Source organism: Chelmon rostratus, chromosome 4 (assembly GCF_017976325.1).
Source record: "Chelmon rostratus isolate fCheRos1 chromosome 4, fCheRos1.pri, whole genome shotgun sequence".
Classification (NCBI taxonomy): Eukaryota; Metazoa; Chordata; class Actinopteri; order Chaetodontiformes; family Chaetodontidae; genus Chelmon; species Chelmon rostratus.
This window is the reverse complement of record NC_055661.1, coordinates 4,380,948-4,405,433: the sequence shown is the minus strand read 5'-3', so window position 1 is coordinate 4,405,433 and position 24,486 is coordinate 4,380,948. Positions and strand designations below refer to the sequence as shown.

General features: G+C 40.7%; 1 protein-coding gene across 1 annotated transcript; it reads right to left on the bottom strand.

The window, feature by feature from the left end:
• Positions 1–3,385: 3,385 nt before the first annotated feature.
• On the bottom strand, positions 3,386–22,868 carry tut4 (terminal uridylyl transferase 4). Its single transcript, XM_041935038.1, has 30 exons — positions 22,748–22,868; positions 20,099–20,653; positions 19,858–20,009; positions 18,874–18,990; positions 18,583–18,760; positions 18,347–18,435; positions 18,162–18,213; positions 17,793–17,862; positions 17,174–17,300; positions 16,709–16,828; positions 13,107–13,301; positions 12,786–12,960; positions 12,165–12,691; positions 11,570–11,720; positions 10,985–11,071; positions 9,651–9,754; positions 9,493–9,550; positions 9,300–9,403; positions 9,098–9,187; positions 8,756–8,869; positions 8,557–8,634; positions 8,214–8,391; positions 8,075–8,122; positions 7,703–7,785; positions 7,476–7,591; positions 6,039–6,193; positions 5,717–5,814; positions 4,610–5,177; positions 4,013–4,183; positions 3,386–3,913 (listed from the first exon to the last, which is right to left on the bottom strand). Exons 2-30 carry the CDS (start codon positions 20,571–20,573, stop codon positions 3,825–3,827), a joined length of 4,569 nt encoding a protein of 1,522 aa, XP_041790972.1. The 5' UTR covers positions 20,574–20,653; positions 22,748–22,868; the 3' UTR covers positions 3,386–3,824.
• Between the last annotated feature and the right edge of the window lie 1,618 nt (positions 22,869–24,486).

The following is a 24,486-nucleotide window of genomic DNA, read 5'->3' as shown; positions in this document are numbered from 1 at the left end:
CTAGCAGATAAAATTTCATTTAAAGACATAAATATATGTTCATCTCCTAAATATAAAGCCAGCTTCCTTAAATATTCCCTTTGATTCACAAGATCAGGGCCCAGGTTACCTAAAGAAATCATAAATTAAGTTCTTAAAAGCTGATTGAGGATCATTCACAACATCACAGCTTCACTTTGGACTGTTAAGGAATTATATCAGTTAAAGCAACATTATTCAAGAACTGGGATTTTTGCCGATTTGCCGCTGTACACATGCATTTGTTAGAATTATATTGCATACTATCAAAAACTAGGGAGTCAAACAAATGCAGCAGCAACATCAACCAAGTGCAACGACGCAAGACTTAGCAGGTCAGCTAATATTACTTACCAGTCCAACAGCAAGAAGGCCAGCTCAGCGTCTGTCTTGCTGCGGTTCATTTCAAGAAGCTCTCGCTAACGACTGCAAGCCAGTCGGAGATTTACTCTTGCCTCTTGCTTCACTCATTCTCTCCAAAATCAACCATAAAGCATTATGCATTTCTCACCAGATACCTGGAACCCATATTACATTACACTACCATTCTCCCCATTACAAGTCAGCGTACCATCAAAATGGTCTTGAAGCTGTTACTTTGAGGTAAATTGTTACATAATATTGCTTTAAAGTTTCTGATTCCAGGCACAACCCATCTTAATGCAGCCTTTTAAAGGTATAAAATAAAGTGCATGTTTCCTAATAAATACAAATGTCTAAAATGACTGAAAGGAGCTCTGTGATCCACATCACAGGTCCATGGTGCTGTTAAAACTGGTCTGTTGCCACCATGACTGAAGATAAACTCACTTTCCTCCCTCCCAGAAAGGTGTGTCTGAGGACAGAGATAAGGCCCGGCTCTCCTCGGCTGTCAGAGAGGAGATGTCTGATTGGCAGCTCTCCTCTCTGAGATCGGCAGAGGACGGCGTGGCAGCTCTTGATCTCACCTTCAGTGGGACAGTGGATCGATCGGAGATCACTCACCTGTTTCTGAAACATGACGTTCCACTGAAATTCCCAACATTCACTCTGCTTCTCCAAATGTTTTCTGATAAAAGTGATCCTGTCCAGGTAAGGTAGCAATAATAGTTCAACTCCACACACACACTAAACTGTTTTTGCAATTTCTTTGTTTAGTATTGAGCTAGGAGATCGTATTTTTAGCTAAACTAGGGGTGGGGATCTAAAAAAGAAATCTCAGAGTGACAATCCAACACACTGGTCAAGAGTAAAATATCTTGACAACTGCTGGACAGATTTGGTGCAGAGATCCAGCGCTATCACAACAGGGCAAACTTACAACATGTCCAACACTGCAATTCATGACAAGATTGCTTTGAAACCAGGATTGTGATACATCCTGCATCTGATGATCCTGGGAGAATTTATCACATTAATTACAGGGAGAACATTATAAATATGATTTAACTGCATGGTAGGAAATTTTTGCTGAAAAGTAGTTACAAAAACAGCAATTTTAAAGCTGCAGTAATATACCAAAAACTGAAAATCAAAGATGGCGCCACATTTTTTCCTCACTCACCGACTGGGGTGCTCTTCAGCAGCAATGAGACCAGCGCTGCCACCAGTGGCCATAACCTATATTACAGCAAGATTAGAATAGCAGCCTGACTCAGGGCCTGGATCCAGGCTATCCTAAAGTTCAGTATGGTAATATAACCTGTTAGCATGTTCCATAGGAAAGGTTAGCATGTTACCATGCTAACTGTAGGCATGTTAATATGCTTGCATGCTTAAGTGCTCAATCTTCCATGTTAGCCAGTGCATGTTAAATAGCGTTTTTGAGCCTATCAGAAGACACATTCTAATCTCATCAACATGTTAAAACCCAGTTAGGCTGTTAAACATACTAACTTACTGCATTATTGAGTATCAACTTAGTTACACCTAATAGCTTTTGCAGGACCTTTCAACTACATCTCAAGGTCTTCTTCAGCAGATAGAAATTGTATGTGTGTATTACAGTATGATGGTCGTATATGGTCAGATGATGACAGATGGCCATTAAGTTCTAGTAAATGTCAGGATGTTTACATCTTGTAGTTAACTAACCTGTAAACAGCCTTGTGCAGCTGCTGGAGTGACTGGAAACATGTAGTTGTTTTCTTGAAATAAACCCACCAAATGCTGAACATATTTTCAGAGCAACTGTTTTCACATGAAATAAGAAAAGAGTTGTATGTGGCATTCATTTCAGTTCAGTCACCTTGCATTGTTACAGATTCATTACAGAAATCTCCTACAATTCATACGAAGTTCTGCGTTCCCTGAGGAACTCCACAATGTCACTGAGGTAAATCCAGTTTTCAGCTGCGAGATAAACTAACATCAGATTCTGTGTCCGCTCTGTGCACATGAACCAAAGATTTTTTCCTTTCACATCTCTGCAGCTTCAGTGGAGCTGAACAAGGACAAAGCTTCTTCACAGCGATCACATCATGAATCTAAGCACGCTGACAAAACTCATCTGGCCGCAAGGACTGGAATCCTAATGTTGTTGTGATAGAAATGATTGTGTATGAGTGATGTGATCTGTCTACCTATGTCTCATGATCACTGCATTCATTTGGCCCACAGCTTGACTTGCTATTCTTCTTTCCCTAAGCTGGGCTCCTTATCAGAAGCAATTTGTTGCTAACTGTCTTGTTCAAGGAAACTTTGCTATGCAGACAGGACCCAGGGATCAAACGACCGGTCCTGCACAAAATGACCAATCCACTCTAAGATACAGCCAGCTCTTATGAATGATCACCTGAGAAGAACCTGCATCACTAGTTAGTGTCAAATGTTATTGGATGTACAGTTTGTGATCTACTGTACAGTCAGTCAACTGTTTATCGACCATGTAATAAGAGTCTTACTTCACACTTTTATGTTCATTTACAGTCTTTTTAGTGCCATGTCAGACTTTGAGTGTACATCAAGTAGCCATGTTAATATGGAATGAAATCTTAACTGCAACAAACACACCTGCCATATTGCACTTTGTGACTTGCAATAACTGACAAGTGCAGGACACACCAGATGTGTCATACAGACAGGAGTCCGCATACAGTGTAAGTGTAAATGTTCAGGGGCCCTGAATTTGGAAATCTGGTATGGGCAAACAAGCTAAATCTGTTTTTCAACACATTTGATTCTACTATTCTACTATTTCCCCGGCATAGGATTTAGTTTTATCTCATTTTCTAACTTTCAAAAATGTTTAAAAACTTTACCAACAGAATGTGAAGAAAGAGCAGTTCTGACGGTAATTCAAAGACGTCTATGAAACCACATCATATGCAGGATCATTCAGTAGTGCACAAAAACATGCTGAAGAGATTAACCCACATGACACAACAAAGTTGTTTGCTTTTTTCTTTATTTTTTTGCAGCGTTTTTTTATATTTAAGATTTTTTTCCCTTTTTTCTTGCTATCTCTGCTTTTGGCACTACATACTTAGGGTGACATGTTAGATTGTTTTTAAAACAAACGTCTATTCAAAGCCTTCATCTTGTGGCAAGCAAAGTATGAATACAGCTAATAAAAATAAAGGTTTACATTTTTCCTCCTTACTTTACACATAAAATAAAAACACTTTTTTGGACCCCCTCAAAAATGGGGGTATTAAAATATTTGACATTTGTATCACAAATCAATGTAATGACACAAAAAATAAAACATAAAAACTGTACAAAAATGATAAAATTCATTTTAAAAATTCTTGTGATCAAATGATGGAGAGAGGACATAATTTTGATTTGATGTGTTACTGACCATCAATCTAAAAGGAGATGCTAGTTTACTTCTTCTGTTGGATGAAATTCAGATTTACTTGATGTCGAACATGTGGGACCAGTGGGAAGTTTGGATTTGGATGTACCACAGAACCTAATGAAAGGACAGAATCAAGTCAAAGTCAGTGCAAATGGACAATTTGGGATTATCTATTTTTCCCAGCAGCAATAGATGATCTGTATCGCGTCTGACCTTGTGCCATGAAGGGTTTGCTGGGCTGGTAGCCTCCGTTGCCCTGCTGGATGAAGTTCTGGGGCATTCGGTAGGGCCAGGATGGTGACAGGGCATACTGTGGTGCTTTATTGTGCTCCCATAACCGAGAGCCTTGGCTCATACCTACGAACTGGGCTGAGTGGCCTGAATCTGTAGAGACAAGATCAAAACACACTCAATAACTCACAAACAGGGCAAAGTTCAAGTACAGTTCTATGAATTCTGCATAACCAAAAGGTATGGTAGGTAATACTTAAATTAGTTAGGAAAACAGCTACACTTTGGTTTCTGTATGTCTGATAAGGGTGTAGTCCAGATCAGAGTGAACCTGATGTCACCACCAAGACAACGTCACAGATACATATATTTTTAATTATTTCTCAATCTTCTAGGGAAAAAGGCAAAGAACTACTGTTTACTATAGATTGGGACCTAAAATCATTTGATAGTGTAATAAAATGACTGTCCATATAATTTACTAATTACATGAAATCTGTATTTGGAGATAGAGAAACAGGAAGACAGAAAGACAGAGTCACACACAGACGGTGCCACCAAGGTTCACCCAGTGAATACCTGACTTGACTACAGTGCCATTGCCCATGAGTGACCCAGGTTGTGCCAGGTGGTTGTGCCAGTGTCCTTCCCGTCCTGGCCCACCGATGCCCAGCTGCCTCCCTGCCGGCTGGGCAAAGATGATACTGGGGTCGTTCAGGTTCATGGGGCTGGGGTTGCCCCCTGAGCCTGTGGGACTCCCATTCCCCGATGCTGAACGCAGTGCGAATTTCAGGCTGGGCGGGGAGGGGGCGGTGGGAGAGGACGTGCTGAGGACTGGTCCGTGGATGGGCCAGGAGGTGGAGGGGATGTGGACTGGGTGATGAGGCTGCCCCTGGGAGTGGTGTGACTGGTGCTGGTGGGAGGGGAGAAGCCCAAGTGCAGTGAGCGTCCCTGGGTGGTACTGGCCTGGATGGGAGGTCGGGAAGCTGAAGAGAGACAGGGGGACCTGGGGGTGAGCAGGCTGCTTTGAGAGACCAGCAGAACTGGTCTTACTGTGGGAGGTCTGGGGGGAACTGGAGGACTGGGAGGAACTCTGAGGGATAGCAGTAGGCTGTGGGGAATAGGGCGGAGTCTGGCGACTATCGGACTGTTCAGAACAAGACAGAAAGAAAGAAAAAGAAATCAACAACCAGACTTAAGTAAAACTTTTATTTACATACTCAAATATAAATTCATTCAATGGTGAAAACATAATTAGATTCTGAACAACAGAGGTTCAAAGGGCCAGTTCACCCAAATTAGTTTTGATTTCATTTGCCCACATTTCATCACTGTGAACAGTTTTTACAGGGACTATTCATTAAGACAAACTTCTGTCTGTTTACAGGTGTGCAGTATTATCAAGGCTTGACTGAAGAAACCTAAACATTCTGCGCACTGTAGTTCACTTGTACTCATGTTATGAATAACATTTCAGCTCTGAGACCTTCAACTTGTAAAATGATGATGAAATTACTTTTCTATGTATGTTTTCACATCTATGGGCCCAACAAATTAAATCCCACTCACTTCCTGTGTATTTGAATGGAGGTCATCTCTTAAGTGAAAGTGAGAAACCATTTTTTATTGAGTTTTCAGTAAGTTGGGTTAACCGACCCCAGTGTAATGTCTAACCAGTGTACTCACACATTCAGAGGACTGTCTGGTTCTTCCAGGACACTCTGCAGCTGTCTGGGGAATGGGGATGGACTGGGAGCTCACTATGGCTTGTACCACATGAGGAGCTGAGGAAGAATGACACACCATATAAGCAGTTTCATTTTCACGCCCTAAAGGTCTGAATATTAGTTGTGTCTATTTTAGATGTTGTCAAGACAGTTCACATGTATAAACGAGAATGACCGAAAGACCATCTAGAATGTCCTTAAAGAAATATTTTGTGTGGTCGTCTTCACTCTCGGTTAGTTTCTGTGAGGGTTAACCTCAGTGACGTAGACTCTGTGGATACCTTGTGCTCCGGCGGTTCTCTGTTTGAGGTGCCGGTACTCAGGACAGTCCCTCCGTACGTGACCTGTGTCCCCACACTGAAAACAACGTCTGTCCTTCGGCTCCCGCTCCTCCTCTTTAATGTCCTCATCTTTGTCATTTTCCTTCTTCTTAACCCTGGCAGAGAAAAAATTCAGAGCATAACAAGAAGGGTGAATAAACCAGACACATTCAATACAGACAGGCATTAATGAGTGCACAAACATACACACACGAAACATTACAACCGTACAGATTCTCCTAAATATCAAATACACTTCTGTTTCATTTCAATTAAACACCTTCAGCTGCATACAGTCAACTTACAAATGTCTTGCAAGAAAAAAAGTTATGGTTTTAATTAAAGTGATAAAGATTTCTACAAAACTCTTTGTGAAATTGCTCTAAATACTAAAAAGCACACAAAAATGATTTTTTAGGTCCAAACACAGTGGTTAGGCACATAATCAAGGCCTCAGCCTAGAGACTCAGCATTATCCTTTCCTGTGCCTTTACACCACCTACTGAGCAACTTAACATTCGCTCTGTCACTCAGCTGGAGCTTCAGGAATAAGTCATTCTCTTACTGTTGCTGCTCTACTCGTTTCTCAAGTCTTTTCTTCTCAATCACACTTTTGTCTCCGATGCACTCTCCACTGGCATTCATAAGTTTACCTGCTTCTCTTCCTGTATCCCTCTCGTATCTTTCTCAAGGTGTTGCTGATCAACGGCCTCTATTTTTGGGTCATTGTGAAGGTGCTGGAGGTAATAATGCTGACAGCTTCAAATAAAAGTCACCTAAGCTCATTTTAGCTGATGTACCAAGATGCTGCTGTGGGGAGATGAACTTAAACAAAACAACACATTTTCTATCACGTCTACATACAAAAGCCTGGAAATAATTAAAAAGAGGAAAATTAACTAACCGACATTACTGTGTTTCACGTCACAGCTACTGTGTGGTGGAAATGACAACAGCCAACGACTAGACCTGAACACATAACTGGAAAGCTGCGATGGTTCAACATACTAGTTTAAAATCATAGAAATAAAGTGAAACTGCCGACTCCTTAAATAACTAATTTCATAATGGCACTTAATGAAGGCATTCATCTAAACATTACTTATGTGTTACTGTTGCCATGGCAGCCATATGCTTATTATCTCTATTCTCTCTTATGGCAACTACATCAAAAGTGTATTGCTCCCTGACACGTTTGACGCATAAAACAGCAGAGTGACGCTTTAAAAAAAAATGCTGATGCACATTTAAATATACTTTTTTTACATTGTGAAAAACAGAGAATTGGAAGTTCTCGGAATTTAATGCATATTTATTACTTCTTAGTCCTTTCTTTTAGTTTTCCTTTGACTTCTACCAGAGTGACAGAAACATTTTCTTGAATGAAGAGTAGACAACCTGCGTCTCTTTGGACAGTCCTTCATGTAATGTCCAATCTTGCCGCAGATCCTGCAGCATCTGTCATTAGGAGCCAGCTCGCCGTCTGTCAACACCTTCGAGTCAAAGAAGTAGTCCTGCAGCAGAACACAACCGAAATGGAAGCTAATTTAGACACTTTCCTCGGGGGACACAGCAGACAACATTCAAACCTTTTGACCTGTTTGGTTGAGCCATGAGTGACGTACCACTTCGGTGCCGGGGATGGGGTAGAACGGAGTTCCAAACAACTTTCTCCCGTTAATAAACGCCTTCATGATGAAGTTTGTCACTAGAGGAAGCAAAGGGCACCATAGGGCACAGAATCTTGAACACATGTTTCTTCATTCAAGTATCAAACAGTTAGAAACTGGCAGAAAGCCTGAAGTGTCAGAGAGTAGATGTCAAAGAGGAAAACACCTCCGACTCAGCATCACAAGAGAACAACTACTTATTTGCCCAGTCCCAAACTTTTCTATGTTATTTTATATTAAAAAGAAAAAGTTTCAGAGCATTTTATAACACAAATTTGAAAAAGGTATTTCTGGTTATGACTAAGAACAGTGGACTAAAGCACTTACTTTTGCGGGAAACTCCAGCACCAAGATTATGATTCAAATCAAAGGGATCTGAGGAGAAGAACAGATGAGTGAGTGGAGAAGACGACTCTTATAATTAAATTAAGAAGCAACAAAGGGATAAGCAGATCCGTGTGATCACCTTCAATAGCAATGCATTTACTGGTCCACTGTTTCTCAAAGGTGGTGAGGCGTTTCCTTTGGCGGATGCTGATGACATGCTCTTTGAAATCGAATTCTTCGGTGTAAAAGCGCAGGAGTCCCAACCACAGCTCTCCCACTGACTCTGTGTTCGGCTGCAGCTCGGAGAGAATCCGACGCTGTGTAGGCAGAAGAAACACACTTAGTAACTATTCAACTCTGAAATAGGAGAAGATATGTGACGGGAGCAATATACGGAATACTAACAGATAATGTGAAACAATTCAATACTGTCCCAAGTTCAAGAAGACCTCAAGGAGTGCAAGTTAAATAATTACACTCACCAGATCCTCAAGGTCATCACAAAAAAAAGCATTCCAGCCGTCTACCATCCGCTGAGGAACAGTCGTCCCATCAAAGATCTACAAAGACATCATACAGAGCTATTCATTTTATTTCATTCAAAGCTACACACCCCTTTGTGTTTCAGGTAGAGGTTTGTTCTGAGTTTAAAGGGTATGGTCATTAATCAGCAGCTGGTACCTCCTGCAGGACTGGAATGACTGGCGGCTGCCTCTGCTGCAGGAAGTAGAGCACCATCAGGATGTAAGCATAAGACGAGAGGCTTCCTCTGGACGCATCCCCAATGTCGCAGCGCTGTGAGCACAGAGGGAGGTTAGTTACACAGCAAGACGCGACACAGCATCGCTTCAGTGCCTTCAGAGGTGTCAGGATGGTGTTATCATTGGATACTTCCAGAGTTGGTGAAATTCATGTCAGCTACATTTTAACAGACAACTTTCTAAAAAAAGACTAAAACAGAAAACTGCAAACTTAACTGTCCAAAAGCAATCAGTTAAGGGTTACTTTATCGGTTTCACATACCTTTGCAAACACCTTCATCGTGTATCCCAGGAATTGTACACGTGGATCCAGGGCTGCATACGTAGCCAGCATTCTGGTGTTGTGTTGAGCCTACAGAGACGACACGTCCAAAGTCATTCATTCAGCACTTAAATAAGAGCATGTCTCAGCACTTCAGAGAATAGTGAAGGCAGGTTCTGGTGTGAGAGCCTTGTTCACTCACCAGGGTGTTATAAAGGCTAATATCTCCCTCCAGACCACTCTGTCTGTGTTCAAACTTCACAATAGGCACTTTAGCTGTTGTGATAGGCAAGATGTTCCTCAGACCTGTGATGTTGGAAAAAAGGTAGATCACAACCAGTCAGATTCAGTCCTTGACAGATAGATAAGAGATAATTAGTAAATTGCTAATTCACCTGTATGCTTCTTTAGCACTTTTGCGAGGCCTTCAATGATCTCTTTGCAGTTCAGCTTCTGTTCAGACAGATTAAAAATTACAGGGTCACTAAATGTCAGTTCCACTGAGGAGGCGTGAGCTGAATCAAACAGCAGTGAGTGTGTTTCGTCCGCATACTTCTGCGGTCTCATGACCCTCCAGAGTCATGCAGATGTCAAGGTCACTGTCACGGAAGCCGAAGCCGTTCTTGGAGGAGCCAAACAAGCAGAGCTGAGCCTTATCTGTGAATTCACACACAGAGGAAGAAATTCTGATTCCAATCCGAAGGTAAAACACACATTCTGTATCACTATCAGACATTCTCAAACAACAGTGAAAGTCTATTCAAACGCTGGCTAAAATACAGAAACAGCAACACTCATGTCATATTCACCACACCGTCTTTAACAGAAACACTGTTCTCACTGCAGGGCTTCCCCTATTATTGTGCCATGCCAAAAGGAACTCCCACCAGGCCAAAAAAAAATGTTTTCTTTTTAAAGCTTAAATACTACCACATATCCATTCAGAAATCTGAGTTTTATGTTTGTGAGGGCCTCTGCGCTGTTCCGAAATGAGAGTGCGTGTAAGTCTGTGCCACTACCAGTGTTAACCCTATATTCATTCAGCAGCAGCATGAGCACTGCTGCTAAAATTTCACGCTATCATTAATATCATCTGCTCTCATGTTTCACTGAGGGTGGGATTAGCCCCTTCATACACACACACAGAGCAGAGAACAGGACAGACAGGCTAAGTGAAGATAATATTGTCCATACTGGTTACAAACAAGCTCGATAGTGGTGACAGATTCTGTGTTTTTGTGTTTTTAGCTGATCACGAGCAGAGAATATTTGCTTAAAACAGATCAATGATGCTGTTTTGCCCTCCGTGAAGTTTGCTGGAAGTAATGGAATCTAGCCTTGGTGGATTTGTGTGGTTGATCTGCAAATACGTCATACAGAGCTTGGCTTTGGCTTTGTGTGCGCTGATAAATTTTGCAAGTATTTAAACCACAAGTCATAATGTTGTTTCAGTGAAAGCTATACTCCTGGCTCTTGCTCCTGGAGTTCTTTACCACTGTTTTGGACGAAGGAAATAACAGGAATAACAGGTTGACCAGCTGTTAAAGTGATTTCTTTTTTATTAAGTGCTGTGCAGTTGGTCATCTTTTATGCCATTATAAGTGTGGTTCATGTGGATTTCAAAAAAGAACTGAGAAATATTCAAAGAAAGTTTTAAGTGTTAGATTTGAGAACAGAACTTGGTGTGGCGGCTGAATGAGTGTTTCACTGGGTTAGAAAACAGCAACAACAGCAAATTAATAGTAAAAAGAGAGAAAACAAGAGTGCTTGCTGAAAAACTAAATAAATAAATACATATTGAGGATATTGGAAAAAAAAGGCTTGGTTCTCTAACAAGCGTACTTAAAGAGGTTGATATTTGGGAATTTGTTTATGCTTGATGCTCACCATTGTACTCCTTCCTTATAAACCTCTCCAGGCTGGCCAGGATCTGCTCCCTCTTCTGCTGCTCAACATGTGTCGGTGACAATTCATCTACCAACAGCAGAACATATATTCAGTCACACAGAGCTGCAATGATTAGTCAATTGATTGAGAAGTAATAACAATTAATAGCTTCATCTAGAAAATAATCAGCATATTAATTGGTAATGAAAATAATAATTGCAGTCCTAAAATCATTTTATACTGATTCACTGATACAGAGCAAGTTTAGTCGTGTAAACTTATTAAACCTATTTCCTAACATATCATGGTTTACTTACTAATGTGTTCAAAGCACAAACAAAATAAAATGCTTTTTTGGGGGGGTTTCATGAGACCTGTTCACTATTTTCAAAAACAGATCAGTCAGTTTCACACTGGTAAATAATATGACCCAATTTCAGCTGTTGTTCAACATATTCAATGTGAGGAGCAGGTAAGGTCTAGACTTTTTAAACTTTTTAATTTTTCCATTTTTCCCAAAGACAATAAACCTACAATAAAGACTTTAGTGAAAGAAGAGTCTGAACTGGACCACTGACTACTCACAGTAACACAATTTGCAGAGGCCATCGAGGATATCTCTGAAGTGGTCGTTCATAGGAGGCAGCGGCTTCAACTCAATCTTCTTGAAGTCTTCGGGACACTCGTCCTTCAGGTGACCGTCTCGTTTGCAGATGCTGCACACAACTGTTGGAGGCTGGAACAAAAAAGTTCAAAGACCGTAAATTAATTCACCAATCAGTCACGACGGCTTTAAACAACACAAAGGCAAGATCATCACTGTGACAAAACATTTCTGTGTCCCATTATGCTCTCTAACCACTGAAGCCAACGTATGAACGGTGTCATCATGTGAAAATAAAACAATACAGCCTCTCCCTAAATGTTAACCCCTCACACAAGTGACATGAAGCCATTAATGCAGACAGGTGAGATGATGCTTCTTCTATACTGCAGCTATAAAACTGGAAAATCTGGAACTCCACTATTCATTTTTTTCCCTTTTCAAATTAGCTCCATCACACCGAGTTCAGGAGCAATATACAATACTATTCAGCATTTTAAATGAATCCTTGATTCGATGCTACTGACTCCATTAAAAACATGTACACAAAGGATGAATGTTGTTCGCCATAATTACCTTCCCACCAGTGAAAATCATCTTATCAAACACATAGTGCAGATCCTCTGATGCAACAGGTCCATCCTTATCTGAAACACTGCTCTCCTCCTCCTCCCCCTCCTTGTCACTGTCCAGCAGGCCGTTGGGGGAGAAAGAAGGTTTGTTCCCCTCACTGAGAACCATGTCCATGAGGCTGGCATCTAAGGTCATCTCATCCTTCTTTGTGGACGGATCCGAACCATCATCATCATCATCACTGTCAGGCTCCTCATCCTCCTTCGACCCTTGGTGCCCTCTCAGACTCTGACTTTTTTCATCTTTCCCGTCGTCTTCTTCCTTATTCACAAATGCAGCCTCCTTCTTCTCGACATCTTCCAGTTTTGCTCCTTGCTTGCCTGTCTTCTTGCTTCTCTTGCGCCCCCCAGCGCCTCTTCTCTGGGGGCAAGCAAAATATTTGTAAGCTGTTCGGAAGCGCTCCTGGATGTACTCAAACACCATTTGGCTGTTTAAGCTTCGTGCAACATTCCTCTTCAACGCAAAAGGATCTAAAAAAAATAAAGGAAAAAAGAGGACACAGAGTGAATGTCTGATTTTTCTCCAGACCTGCAGGATGAGTTTTCCAACAGAGCAGGATCTTACCTTCAATAGCAAGCCTGCGACGTGGCCAGTTCTTCACTTCCCTGGAGAGGAGCTCTTTTAAGCGGATGCTGATGATGTATTCTTCAAGAGCAAATTCCAGTGTGTAGAAACGTAAGAGCTCCAACCACAACTGGCCGAGCGACACACCTTTACCCAGATCCAAAGTTAGGCGGGTCTTTAGTGGAAAGAAGCAGAGGGACGGTTAAAAGCAGAGTGAAAAGCAGAAATGTCAACACTGCCCTCCATCAAAGCAGAATTTGCAATTTGAATCAAAGGCAAATAAATTGTTAAGATATGACTGCACACTGTAGTGATACTCACCAAGCCTTCTGAATAATGAGCATCATCAAGCTTTTTCTGCTCTGGTTTGGGTCTGCCTTCTCCTCTGGCTTCATTGCGGTTCTCCCCTCGTCCGTCTGTGGAGCTTGGAGGTCTGCGCTCCCATCGGACAAACATGTCCAACGTGATTCCAGTTAGGTGATACTCATCCACGCGTTTCACATCAAAGCCTTCGATCTGAACGAGTAAGCAAAGATATGATTCAGTTTCTTCTGGTTTTTTTTTTAAAAGCCCAGTTTCTAATTCAGCTTCTAATATCCATGTTTTAATGCTGTACTGTCATGTCGTTGGTGGTGACCGGGAGACTTGCTATGCATGGTCATCTCACAGCTTGTGTTGCAGCCTGTTTCACAATTTATATGGCCTGTAGATGCCTGTGAATATTCTCATTCCCCGCCTTAATGGGGGATCGTTTGCCTCACAATAGAGTGATACCATCCTTGGTTTTGGGGGTTGGCCTCACTCAGAGGATAAATACTTGAACCTAACACCATTTCATTGGACTAAAGCTGTCCGATCTAGTCTGGTGCGCATGAACTGATGAAGCCTGCTCGGATGAGAGGCAAAACGTCTTCTAAGACAAACTGACGAGGTCCAGTTGCGAACGATTGAATGCCCTAAAGCCTATAAGGCCTGTAATTTTCCATTTTCGGATATATTATATTTAAGTGATAATATAAAGAATATTTGCCTCAGTATGTAATTATCAAAACCGTTTTGATAGTGTCTAATATTTGCAGAAAATCTGAATTCCACATGACTTTCCACGCTTTAGAAGAGTGTAGAAATACAGCCCGAAGAATACAGCCAAAACAAGAAAACTAATTCTGTGCTTATTTTCACTTAACAAATACACACACAAGCAGGCATGACAGTTATAGAGTTGTTGCCTGATGGCAGCGTTTCTATCTCAGTGAGAGGTGATAAAAAAAAGGCATTTTGGCCTTTGCTGACAGACACAGACAGAAAACAATGGAGAAAGAAGTGGAGGACATCGTGTAACAAAAGCCCCCCTTTGTGATTGCATGGTATGCATCAACCAACACCTCGCATTTATCCACCTAGCCCGCCATGTATTTTTGGAGGAAAGCTCAGAGGACCTTGAGTTTAAGAAAGTTCAGCTCTGAGTAGAAAAACGCTCTACATCACTGAGCTTCTTTCTCCTCTATCCAAGCAGAAAAGCACATGATGAGCATGAAGAAGTGAACACTCAACTATAAAAACGGGGGAAAATCTGCTTGTCCATGTTACTGCACAGTCGGAGCTGTCTGAACTCACAGAACAGGAACATTTGGGTCACTTGGAGTTTCAGGTTAAGTTTTGGATGTGATGTTATTGTGTTTTGATTGTTTGGAGGGAAAAAAAAACCTGCCAGAAATAGTTACCACGTGTAGCTTGCAACACACAAGTGATTGACAGGTGAATCTGTGTTGCCAAGCAACAGCAATATGCCTTTCATTCTCGTTACCAAAAAAATGCATCCGTGGGATTGGGCTAAGAGCTTGCTCGGTCCACTCTGAGCTGACTGACTTATCTGGCATCATGACATGAAACAGTAGTTTCTCGTCTGAAAAAGCAGACAATCCAATGAGTGTGGGACTAACAATGAGCCAATCAGCAGCGGGCTGGACGATCGGCATTGTCATGCTGTTGTGAAGCTGTGTGCTAGAGCAATGGTGCCAGCTATAGACAAGATAGACACTGCTATTGAGACTGTTCTTTGCCACTCCTAAAACGCTGGCAAAACCAGTGGCTGTGGTTGTATGTTGGCATGGCTATGTATCAGCGTCAGCTTAAAATGGCATTAGACCCAGGGTACGTATGACTACAGTGATTCCTTAGGGAAAACTCCCCCTCCTCCAAATCGATTAGAGTCGAGGCAATGTCAGACTGAGGATGGAAACGGAGTGTAACAAGGTGACAATTCTGTCTGATATCAAGCAAGTAAAGAGCGACAAAAGGGGAAAGCAGTGCGGCTCTGTGCCTTTCTTCTAGCGGGACACATCTCTCATCTCTCAGACTTGCTATACTCACTCCATTATATTCTGGGTGCTTTTAGACTTTGCACAAGTATAAAGCAAATGATAAGTTAGTGTTAAACCTAAAACCTGAAAATCGGGTCATTACTGACCTCCAGTGGTTCAACTGCTCACCCTGCTGCAGTGATGTAGAGTTGCACAACAGGGCCTGGTGACATCACTATTGGGTATGGTTGCAGGTGCACACCCAGAAGTCAATTCAACCAGAGAGAGCACTGTTTTTCAACTTGGTGTTAAGCTACTCTTCAACTTGAAACTTCAGGTAATCTTTGATCATTTTAATGAAATCTTTCTTCTCTTCTCACATAACCATGTCTCTGCAAGCACCTTGTGGTACAAACAGTCTGAAGGTCTAAAGAACCACCTCAAGGAGGAAAAAAAAAATGTTTCCATCTACACTCTTCTTAGTATTGCAGAGGGGTCCTTCCTGGTGGTAAATGCTGTTCTCTAAAATATAACTTAGAGTTAATTTAAAAACATCTTTTAACAGTGATGCCACAAAAAGATAAATGCAGTCTTAGTTAAATGGGTCATTTTCTATCATCATGCAACTTTGAATATGAATTTTACATCTTATAGAAATTGATGATTTGCAACAGCTTCACATCCGTTTTCCTCATTATTATGCAAATGCATGCGGCATAGCGCTAAAAAAATCTAATGAGATCCTCGTTAGAGCTGTGGAAGGATGATTTATCTGTCATGTTTTTTTCTTGAGTTAGTACACCTGCTAAGATAAGACAGACACACCTTCACACCAACATCTTGTGTTAGACTCATGTTTCCCTACACAGACCTGAGCCATGTTGTGTGGGAGTGTTTTTCAGAAAACAAGACACCGATGAAGAATGTGGGTCACCCTCTGCATTACATGAAACAGGCAGACACTGCCTACATTATCCAGGCAGTGATAATTCCACTATGTGTTTTAATCACAAACACAGCTAAAAAACAAAACCAAAAACCTTTACTTCCTGTTATGAAAAGTTGGGATGATGCACAAGATATAACGTAGGTCGGTTGGCAAAGACAAAATAAAACTTTTCATATATTTTATCAACATAACTATATCTCACTCAAAGGACATGTTAGCAAGTATAAATAATATAAGATTACAACCACAGACAAGATGTGATTAATCAGCATGTTTTGTGCTTTTGTGCAATCTTATGAACAGATTTTGTGAATCATGTTTTCTCTTTTCAAATTTCTATGACAAGGTTCAGGTGTGTATTTGTCTGAAGTGACGAGGGTTCAGGTGCACAGGTTAGATGTGCAATAACGTCTATGATAACAATTCTCTTTATCAGAAAATAACAGGTCTCTGTTTGTAATGTGTTTGGAATGCAGCAGCCATGAACTGTAACATTTCCAGCTGGGACCTCTATTGTCAGCTAGCTAATACATGCACAAAATGCTCAAATAACTGCAAAAACAAAAAAAATGCATTGAAAAATACTTTTCTTTAAGTTAAGAGTGCACACAGAGCAGTTCTTCTCCAGTGAGAGTGGAAAAAGACGAAGACCTGGAAAACACTTCACCTACCCAGCGGCCCAGGTAGACAGGGAGGATGGGCTCTTTCCTCTGCTGCAGAAAGAAGATGACCATGAGGGCGAAGGAGTATGAGGGGATGCCACCTTCAGCCTGGCAGTCGATGTGACACAGCTACGGAGAAAAAAAAAAACCCTGAATTTCAATACTTCTCAAATCCTCACTCATTATAGTCTCAACATTAAGTTCATTACATAGAACAACAGAGATGTGCTTTATTTAAAAAGAGTAACCTGAAGAAAATACACAAGCATTCCAGTCCAGTATCAGTATATTAGTTTTAAACTGGCATACTGTGTGCTTTGTACTGTGCACTAATTAGTAAAAGACTAAAACAAACCAGGTTTACAAGACTTGAGAAAAGCACACTATTTTTGAAAATTCCAACCTGCATAGGAACATGCACAGAAAGATTTTTATCATTTCTTCTTTCAGCTGAGGAGTCAGTCGCAGCCTTACCCGTGCCCAGTACCGGAAGGCCAGCACCAGCGGAACCAATCTGGGCTCCAGTTTAGCCAGGGCTGCCAGATGATTGGTGGTGAGACAAGCGACGTCGTTACCTGCACTCACTTTACACATCAGGCCGCTGCACAGAAACAGAGGCGAAAAATCATACACATAAAAAACACAACTAAAGTTTGCTACGTTAAAGGGTTCACATGCGATGTATTGCAATCTCTTTTTGGAAGAGGTTTTTTGGGGAACCCAGAGTTGGTACCAGGCTGTAAATTAATACTGGAACTGCGGGCCCCAAATGCAAAAGTTGATATGTGCTGTAACAATGTGCAGGTAGACAAGAGATCAGTGACCACCAAACATATCTGACTCTGTGCTGTCTGAGATAATCTAGTGCCAGGTTGCAGTCCTAAAAAGAAATCCTGCTTCTAAGCATCAATGTAAAGTCACTGACAAATAATTAAAAACATGAAAACTGCATACTATAAACATTACTAAAGTAACCTGAAGCCATAAACTCCCTCTCTTGACAGATATTTAAACACTAATGAGTGTAAACTGACAAAAACACGCAGATAGAAAAGTTTAAGAAACACATGAACACTTTTACACCAACACTCACCTGCAAACATCCCGACAAAATACGGCAGGAACTTTGGCATGAAAGTCTGACTCAACCTCAGAAAATTCAGCTAGTGAAGAGAGATAGAAAAAAAAAAAACAGGAAATGACCTTCAAGGAAGTTGCACTAACACAAACTAATTGCACAACTTTTACATAAAAACCTAACTACATGAAGTAGCATTATTGAAGCCCAAGACTAAGCAGATAAGGAATTTCCAAGGAATGAGTTTCCTCTAAATTGCAAATGGTACCAGAGCTGAGAACCAGCGAGGTAAAGCCAATAATTCCAGACAAAGCAGAACAGTGGGTTTATGCAACTGAGTACGTCCCTAAAGAAAACATTTACAATACGCCAAGCAAAACTTACGACTGTTCTTAAGGATTTCCAGCACTTGAATCAAGACCTCAGGTTGTGTCATCTGGACAGACAAAAGTAAGGAGAGAACACGAGACCATGAACTATAAGACCAAACGTCAGTGATTTACAATGTCTTCTTGATGTTATTTGAGAAAGTACATGACTGTTTTGTGAAATAGCAGAAGCACACTTACTGAGGAAGGGTGGGTGACATCAATGTTGATATCACTCGTTTTGAAGGCAAATCGGGTAAGACAGGAACCATAGAGACGGAGAGAACAAGCTGTAAGAAAAGATTACATAGATACACACTGAGTGAAGTGTAACTTCAGCGTGACTTGAAAATCAAATGTTTCCAATGCATTTCCTCTTTTTACACTACTCGCTGCAGGAAATATTAATCAGGCTGAGTGACATCACAGCATACAACCTGAGAGGTGCCTCTTGATGATCTCCTCCATCCTGATGACCACTGCCTTCCGAACCTCAAAGTCCTCCTCCGAGATCCCGTGCTGCCTGGCTGTTTCTAGGACGGCTGCATCCACGGCCCTGATCTGGTCAGCGGAGGCAGGCGGCAGGGCGCGCAGCTCGTTCTCCTCCTGTTTTTCCTGATGCACCACAACCAGAATACTTCAAATACTGAAGTCTGAACCCCTATATTATACTGCTTCAAAAGAGAATTAATAAAGCACGAGTGACAACACCCTTAAAATTCCTATACCATTATGTTCTTCTTGTGTCTCTTCTCCTTGATGTGTTTGTGTGCTCCTTGAATGTTCTCAATGTGCACAGAACAGAGCTTGCATAAGTATTGATAGTTTGGGTACTCTGGGGACTGCTGTGAAAACAAAGAGAGACAAAAGCACTCAGTTAATGCATGTTCTTTTCCTATTTTTCAATGGGAAATTTTGTTGTTTTATCCTGCGCCTGATCAACCACTGAACCTCACCTGCACATACTAGGTGGAGATAAAATCAACAAATCCCCAGTGCCAGAGGAACAGACTGGACAAAGTGAAACGTTATCGTCCTTATAAATCAAAATAAGTCAAACTTTTTACATTTTCTTAACACAAAAAGGCTGTACCAGAACTTTGGCTACACCTGACGCAGATATAAGATCTCATTTGGATTGAAACCAAAGAAATAGGTGACACATCTGTTTGTATTTCAAACTTAACTTGTTAATCTCAACAAAGCCCCAAGACAATAAGCAGTTACCAGCTCATGTTAAGTTAAATCTGTTCCAAAGCATGTTAGAGCTCACTTTATCTTTCTTTCTTTATTAGTTTTGGCTAAACAAGCCACTGCAAAACAATACCACAATGATAATCCTCAACTGATATAATTAACTCTATGAGAGTTTAAAAGACCCATCCAAACATGCTTTTACAGCATTAAAAAAACTCTGCTGAGAATAGTAATTTGTGTCTGATTTGTTTTTTCCGTAAAAAAGAAGTTCACTAACCTTGTTAACAATTCTTAAAACTACATCAACTCCTCCTCCCTCATTGAAAAATCAACAAAGTGTGAATGTACATTAAGGGGGTCTTTTGGTTTACAAGGCTAAAGTGTATTTTGACTTCAATCAGCTGTCAGTTGTAAATCTATTTATCAATTTATCAAATTATCTGTCTATATCGGCTGGACCCATAATGCAGCAGCTGATTTGCTGTATATCAGGCATGGGCAGATTGTTTCCATACTTTCAACAGTCGGTGGATGTAGTCTCTGTAGAGGCGCTCCTCTGCCTGTCGGAGGCCCAGCTGTTGCTCTGTCAGCGGTCCTTCGTCCACAGGGGGCCTCACCTCTATGCCCTCTTCAGCTGACTGATGCATCAATGCAGCAGCTTTCACCCCTACAAACAACAAAGACAAAGCCGTTTAACCGAGATACATTTGGTGGAGACGATATAATCACCTCAGGAAAAACATAATGCAAAATCACCATGGGACTTTTCCTTTGCTGGAGCCAAAATCGAGCTCTTGGCCTGCTCTGTGAGGCCTTTCTCAGGTGTACCGTGCACTGCAGGAGAGCTGGTCTCTCTGTTTGCTGAGGGGCTGCTGTCTGCTGAAAGAGACACCCTGGAGTCAGGAGCCTGTGCCACCAGCTGCTGTTGGGAGCTTGCCACTTTTCCTTTCCCTCTCTCCCCAGAGCTCGTTCTTCCAGTCAGTCTGGTCAGTCTGGAGGGCCGTCCTCTCCTCTTGTCCTGGGGGATATCTGCGAAAGTCTTGCCCGGCCCGCGGCTTCCTATATTATGTTCATCCTTCGCAGCGTTGAGGTTTTCTTGCCTGCGGGGTGCAGACCCTGTACCCTCTCTCTGCACAGGAATCTCTTTATTTGACTTCTCGCTCGACAAAGCTTTGGCTCCTCTGGGCTGAGACTGTTTGCCTGATTTTACTGGACTTTTGGACTCATCCATCCCTCCTTCCCTGCTGCTCCTGTCCCTGGTGGAGTCAACACCACACTGAGGATGACCAGGGGGGGCAGGCCACCTTAAGTCTAGGCAAAAAAAAAAAAATCAAAGCTAGCAGTATAACTAGCATTACACTACAAAAAGAACAGTAATTATTAAAATGAAAAATAGCTTCGAAATTGACTATTTTGACTGAAACATGTCATTTCCCATGTAAAATAAACATGTGAATTACAACATTAACATTCTTTTAACTTACCCAGTATGCTGGAAATAAAACAAACAAAAAAAAAAAGATGGCAAGAAGTTTTGGTGCTGTCTTTAATCATGAGGCCACAATAGTAAAGGCCTGTGTCATAAATGTTTTCTAAATCTACAAAATATTTTGATGTGAATACACTGATATACAGTGCAGTCTTTGTCTATTTTAAATCTTGCATTTTCACAGGGCAAATTCTATGTAGTATTTTACAGGATGGGAGCTAACAATTACTTTCACTTAATTGGCTAATCTGCCTTTTATTTTCCCCAATAAGATTATTTTTTTAGTAAATAAAGTGCCTGAAAGTAGTGAAAAATGTCCATCACGGTTTTTTAATTGCAAAGTGATGACATTAAATGGCTTGTTTTGTCACCAATCCAACAGCTCCAGATATTAAAAAGATGCTTGCAGCCAAGGCTGGAACCAGAGAATGATTGGCATGTTTGCTCAATGTCTTCAACAGGAGATACAATTAATCAAATGTCCAAAAAGTTGTAGATTAACTTTCTGTCCATTGATTGATTAATCCTTTCAAATCTAGTGTACCACATCAAAGAATGGCAGCAGAGTAGTAATATGAGATTCTGGGTCAAAAGACAGCTAAAATGTGAGTTTTTAAACAGACACTGAAAAGTCTTGATTAATATTTATGTTCCCGTCCTCCTATATGAGAATCACACAGTTTGGCTCCACAACTGCAGACAGCAGCGCTGCCTTACTTATTTTTTGGTCCAGTGAGCAGCACAGAATCTGTGAAGTTACAGGCTCTACCAGAGACACATCTTAGAAAATATGATAATCATATAAACTATGATGTGAATGGCAGGTACATTTAATCAAGACACTAACTTTTCTTTATTACAGTTAAGACTGGCAGCATCTTCCTGCTTGTATTGTAACATTGAACAGTGCAAATTCTGTGTTTATTTTATGACAGCTCTGAAACTCATTTCTAATACAACCAATTGGCTGATGACAGTTTTGCTAATCGATTAATTGCTCAAGTTATTTAATGTGCTTCTCAAATGCAAGAATTTACTGTTTTTCTCTTTTATATCATTGTAAACTGAATATCTTTAGGTGGTGGACTGTTGGTCTGACAAAATAAGAAAGCTGAAGACTTCACTTAAGTTTTTGTGTGATGGCTGTTTTTCTACATATATATGTTACATTTCATAGGCTAAATAATTAACCAGTTGATCAAAATAATAATCAACGGATTACCTGATAATGAAAGTAATTGTTGGTTGAAGCCCTAATGCAGCGTTGATTATAAATTTATGCGCCATTGTATAATATTACAAAGAGGGACTGACCCCATAAACACAAACACATCTCATACGGACAGAGCCAGCCAACAGTACAGTGATGTGTCGAAGTCTGTTTCCCCTTCTAACTGTATATACCGTACCATTAGCCTCAATGTGCGGTGTTAGGAACTATTTTCGGGTAATGTTAGGTTATGTTTAGGCGTCGCAGACATGAGCAGTTGAGATCAACTTGCAGCTAATATTTGGTTCCGTTAAGAGGAAAACGAAACTGAGGGGGGACAGACTTCGAAACAACACTGGGACTTAACGTTAGCTCAACTTCCAAAACAGGTACGAGAAGGGGGTCATCACGCACGCAGATGATATCGACTAAAAGAAATGCTCACCATTAAAACCAAAATGTGTTTCCTGCTTTATAGGAAGGACTCACGTTGACTTCCTGGGGACTCTTTGCTTAGCCGACTTTGCAGTTAGCTAGCTATCTTCGTAAGCTAGCTAATGTTAGCCACTGTGCCCGGTCGTCCGGCAGAGCTAGCTAACGGGAAATAAATAATACTGGCACACAGTTGCCACACAGCAGCAAGTCATTAAAAACAGAAGAAAACGTGTTCAACCATTGCAACACAGAAGAGTGTGTGTTAACTTACTTTCGAGTTGTAAAGTTGATTTCGGATTATTGTTTAGCTGTCTCCATGGTTATGTTCTAAATAATGTTTTTCAAATCCCACGGCCCTGGTCAAAACAGCAACCATTGACGCCATGTTACTACATTACCCCGTTGCATTGTGGGAGTGCCAGTGATGATAAGAGGGGCGTGTAACGTGCTGCGTTCATGTCCCGCTCGGAAACTGCGAAGCGAATGAGTTCAAAGGTATTTTCGTTCTTTTCTGTATCTTTCTTCCGTCAAAACGAAAAAGTTACAACTGAAAAGTATGGGGACACGAACTGAAAACGAAATGAAAATTTCCACAAGCTCGTACATCTTTTCTGGAAAATGATCAAAACGTTTTTCGTAATCGGACATCTTTGATGAGAATTTTATTCACAAATGTAGTGTGATGGTCACTCTCAAGGGTGATGAAAAGCAAGGCAATTCCAAATGTCTTACTGAGACCAAGTCAGAGCCCTCATCTCTTTCCTCCTCACGAACCAGTCACATGGTTACCTGCTCAAACGATCTGATGTAAATGTGAATGAGGGAAATAGGCAGACATTTTTAAACAAATCATATTTTGTGTCTCTTACTTTCTATTTTCTGTGTTGATGTCTGTAAAAGGTTAGGAAAGCTGGGTAGTGCAATGCAAGAGAAAATAAACAACTCTCTGTGAGCCACTGCATGAGGGTTTTTTTTTTTTTTTTTTTTTTTTTGCATGCAGTATGTAGGCCATCACTCAAACCTAAACTAAATTTCAGAACACACCATAAGATAGGCCTACCCCATCTGAAGTCTGTGTTATATTCTCTGGTTAGGAATGTGACATGGCCTAAATTCCCATATAAATGAGACCCAGTTTGTGAAAACTTCTTTATCGTCTGTATTTTTGGCTTGTGTTCATTTGTTTTCCTCTATAAAGAAGTAGGCCATGATGTGCATGCCTTCATTTGCCTAATGAGCCGAGAATGACAGGTGGAGTTTTTTTGTTCCAGTTCTAGCGCTTCTCTATCCATTATACCTTCAAAATAAAAGCTTCAGATTCCTCAGCTGCCATAACGTACACATTCATATACATACACAGCAAACCAACAAAATGCCCCACACTGGTTGTGATGGAAAGGACTTTTACAACCATTTACTGGTGTTTAAATTTTTGTAGCTTTCTATGGCCTACCAATTCTATTATATTATGATTTTATGGTGCCATTTCAATTAAAACTACATTGAAGTTAACTTAGATTTGTCAAACAAATGAAAATTCTTAGCCTTCTAGGAAAACTTTGATTCAGTCCATCAGTGGTCATTATCTCTGACAAATACTCTACAATCATGAACAAATTTTACAACAAACCTGAAAGAATAAAGCTGATGAAAAGATGGAATGAAAAAAATACTGATGGTAAGTCATAATTATGACTTTCTTAGTGAAAAAATGTAAATGTCAAAGACAAACTTCTGACACACCAATTCAGTATGTGAGGTAGCATGTCAGAATTGTGAAATCATCAGCAACGACAAATGAAAAGATATAGAGATACAGATATAAATAATAATAATAATAAATGTGTGGCATAAGTCAGTCGTCACCTGTATTTTAGAATTGCATTTCAACAAGAACACAAAATGAAAGAAAAATGATATACTTGTAGTGCATACTGTAGGCTGTAGTATCAAAAATGAGGGCTATATACAAAACTTACTTGAGATAGTAAATCTCAGGTAAATGTATGT